At 37.7% G+C, this 3,890-nt stretch overlaps 1 protein-coding gene across 1 annotated transcript; it reads left to right on the forward strand.

Annotated features, from left to right (window-relative positions):
* The first annotated feature begins 2,652 nt into the window (after positions 1 to 2,652).
* Positions 2,653 to 3,591, forward strand: Or2n1h (olfactory receptor family 2 subfamily N member 1H). The gene has a single exon (NM_001000895.1). The coding sequence runs from the start codon at positions 2,653 to 2,655 to the stop codon at positions 3,589 to 3,591; it is 939 nt and encodes a 312-aa protein (NP_001000895.1).
* Positions 3,592 to 3,890: the final 299 nt, after the last annotated feature.

Consider the following 3,890-nt stretch of genomic DNA (forward strand, 5'->3'; position numbering starts at 1 on the left):
TACACAGGAAGGTAAGATACATTTTCTCAAGAAATATGGGAAGGGGAAGGTGCAGTACTAATTGATATGAGAGTTAGATACAATTAATTATGAAAGAATATTAACGAGTAAAACTAAAATTGCTCTTTTTAAAAACAAAGCTAATGGATTACTCAGGTTTGAAAACTGATGGTAGGGGCTGGAGAGATGGCTCAGTGGTTAAGAGCACTGACTGCTCTTCCAGAGGTCCTGAGTTCAATTCCCAGCAACCACATGGTGGCTCCAACCATTTATAATGGAATCCGATGCCCTCTTCTGGTGTGTCTGAAGACCACTACAGTGTACTCACATAAATAAATAAATCTTTTTTTTAAAAAAGGAAAACTAGTTGTAGTAATGATAAGTAAACAGTATTCCGTCAGCTCCATAAATTTTGTATTTGGAAATAATTATTTTATAATCAGAGTAATAGACCCAATGCTCTTCATATTTCTTCTACAACATAGAGCTTCTCCTGGAATAAGAATTTAGCCTAATACATAACCAGAAATTAGTCGTGCTTATATGAATATAGTCACCTCAGAAGCTGTGCTGCCTCCATGCCCTTAATTTCAGGCACTTTCTGTGGATTCCAAAAGTGCTGACTTATAATGGGCTGTTTGGTTACTGTATTTTAGGCACTGAAAAATGGTCGATCCCTAGATTAGCCATAGCTATCAGGAAACTAACACTTAGAAGAATCTTAAAATACAGAAATAAGAGTCTCTTACTGGGAACAGGTGCTAAAGGATTTTCAGACTGGGAACAGCTTGCTAGAGTGCTTATCACAGAGGACTCATTAAGAAGTTGTCCATGCGACTGGTTAGATGGCCTGGCCGTTAAGAACAAATAGTGCCTTCTAGAGGAACTGAGTTCTATTCCCCGCATTCACATAGAGATTCGCAATCAATTCCAGTTCCAGGGATTCTTTGCCTTCTTCTGGTCTCTGTGGGCACCAGACCCATGTGTGGTGCACAGGCATACATGCAGGCAGAACAGCCATACTCATATTTCATTTTTGAAATTTACATTAAAAATAGAAGTTATGGGAATTATTCCCTGAACACATAGGATTTTTCCTTTTTTACAATCTATGCATCTGACCTAGCATAATGTGTAGTCAAAGAACGCGATTCATATCTTAGTTTGAGTTGGACCCTCACAAGGTGGCTGTGAGCTTTCAATGAAAAGAAGACTGAGATGTGCTTCTAAGCACAAGAAAGTATTCTGCTGAGGAGCGGCTAAATAGCAATAGGAGTAACTCAGGCTTGTCCGTAGAATGTTATCACTGTTAAATATTCATTTTTCAGAGATGACTTTTTTATGAAGCATTAATGAATAAAATGTGTTAAGTAATTTTTAGTTTTCAGACATTGTTTTATTCTGTTCCATGATTTTGTTGTATCAGCATTTACTTTAGCTATGAAGTAAGACAATACATCTAGGAAATATAAAATAACTGGGATTTCATTGTTACTCTATCTAAATAAAGACATCCGCTGAGAAAAGAGATAGTTGGTGATGAAAAACATATTCACAAAATATGAATAGCAAAAGATCAAAATGTTCCTGATAGTATAGCAAATTTTGTATTAAATAAAGCATTGGGCTCGATTGATCAACAAATACCTCTATGATAAGAAACATCTTATAAACAAGTTTACTATAATTTATCATGAATTACTGAATGCCAAACATGCACTAAATAGTTATACAACAAAGTATCGAAATACCAAAAAATAAAAAATAAAAAAAAAGAACACCATTGTAAATGAGGCTTCACTCATTTGGCTTATGAATATGGGGCTGTTTATAATTGTACAACATGAAGTAAAAATATGGTTAACCTACATTTCTCAATCTCAAGTATAAAGTGGAGGTGTCTTTAGATCTCAAATGTGCTCATTACTCCTACGAACGATTTAATGATTCACTCAGGAGATAGAACTGGGCAGACCAGCATTCCAGACGGAGAGTTCAGAGCTCAGAACGCTTTCTACCCGTTTCTCTGACTGATTCCTGGAAATGTTTCTATGATGTCTCAGTGATGCCTTCAGCACTGCTGCTAAAATTACTCACGTTCATGCCACACGTACTGTCAGATAATTAGAAAGCCCCTTTAAAGTTCAGTATCACAAAGAGAAGTTAAATGACCACTTGTCAGATTATTTCCTTTGTGTGCCTCCAGGAGTGTTTATGTACATAAATGGATATGCATACATGTTTCTGTGCTGTCGGTGTGTTGTGCATATAAAACCCAGAGACTATGTAAAATGTATCTATGTTTGATTTCTACCTTATGTTTGGAGACTGTGCCTCCCACTAAGCCTGGAGCTCATCGATTCAGCTACAAGAACAGGTCAGCAAGCTCCAAAATAGGACCAGATTTTCTTAGCTAGAACTGGGGTTATAGAAATGTTTTTTATTTGAGTACTGAAGAAAATACCCAGGTCCCCTTGCTTGGCACAAAACTCTATATGGACTAAGTTATCAATTAAGCGTCACCCATAACATTCCAAATGCTGAATGCTAATGCTGGTTTCTATAGTCAAAACTGATGAATCATAAGGCTTTGCTGTTCCTATAGTACTAACTTTCTTGATACTTCTTTATAGGAGAGTGAGATTGCAGAGAATGACACTGACCAATACAAGTCACCCAGAAGAGTTTATTCTACTTGGTTTTGCAGACCGTCCCTGGCTGGAACTCCCTCTCTTTATTATTCTTCTGGTAACATACCCCACAGCCATGATTGGGAACATTGCCATCATTCTGGTGTCCATTTTAGACCCCTGTCTCCACAGCCCCATGTATTTCTTCCTCACCAACCTCTCCTTTCTGGACATTTGCTACACCACAAGCCTTGTGCCTCAGATGCTAACTAACCTTGGGGGCTCCACAAAGACCATCAGCTACATGAGGTGTGCAGTCCAGCTTTATTTCTTCCACACAATGGGGGGTACAGAGTGTATCCTCCTGGCTCTTATGTCCTTTGACCGATATGTAGCCATCTGCAGACCACTGCACTATACCCTCATAATGAATCAGCGTAAATGCCTCCTGTTAGTGTCCCTTGTGTGGTTGACTGGAATTTCCTATGCTTTCTCAGAGGCCACTGTGACTCTGCAATTGCCTCTATGTGGCCACAATAAAATGGATCACCTGGTGTGTGAGATTCCAGTTCTCATAAAAATTGCTTGTGGTGAAAAAGAAACAAATGAGCTTGCTCTGTCTGTGGTATGCATTTTTCTTATAGCTGTTCCTCTGTGTTTAATTCTTGCCTCCTATGCTAGTATTGGGCATGCTGTCTTTAAAATCAAATCTTCAGAGGGAAGGAAAAAGGCCTTTGGAACATGTTCCTCGCATCTCATTGTAGTTCTCTTGTTCTATGGCCCAGGCATAAGCATGTATCTTCAGCCTCCCTCCTCTATTACAAAAGACCAACCCAAGTTTATGGCTCTCTTCTATGGAGTAGTAACTCCTACACTGAACCCCTTCATCTATACTCTGAGGAATAAGGATGTAAAGGGGGCATTAGGTAACCTATTCAGAAACATTTTCAAGTCAAAGTGAAAACTTACGGACATTATACAAAATAGTTAAGAAACTAGAGACTTTCCTATAACTCATTCTCTATTTAAAGAAACAAAATTTCATCCGTCTTTCTTTTAAAGCATGTTCTTACAAATCCTGTCATGTTACTTGATTAACCTTGTTCAGCAATGGTTAATTTTAGGCAACCAATATGCATGCTTTGTCTAGAAAAATTGTTAGAATACTTGTATTGGTGTTAGTACATTAACAAATAGTTACTGTATTACATGTTAAAGCAATCATGTAATTTATAATCCACTTATATTATTTTAAGCTAA

This window comes from Rattus norvegicus, chromosome 20 (genome assembly GCF_036323735.1).
Source record: "Rattus norvegicus strain BN/NHsdMcwi chromosome 20, GRCr8, whole genome shotgun sequence".
NCBI classification, from domain to species: domain Eukaryota; kingdom Metazoa; phylum Chordata; class Mammalia; order Rodentia; family Muridae; genus Rattus; species Rattus norvegicus.

What these genes read in the sequence shown, in the direction of transcription:
- Or2n1h (NM_001000895.1), top strand. Translation starts at nt 2,653, where the DNA reads ATGACACTGACCAATACAAGTCACCCAGAAGAGTTTATTCTACTTGGT.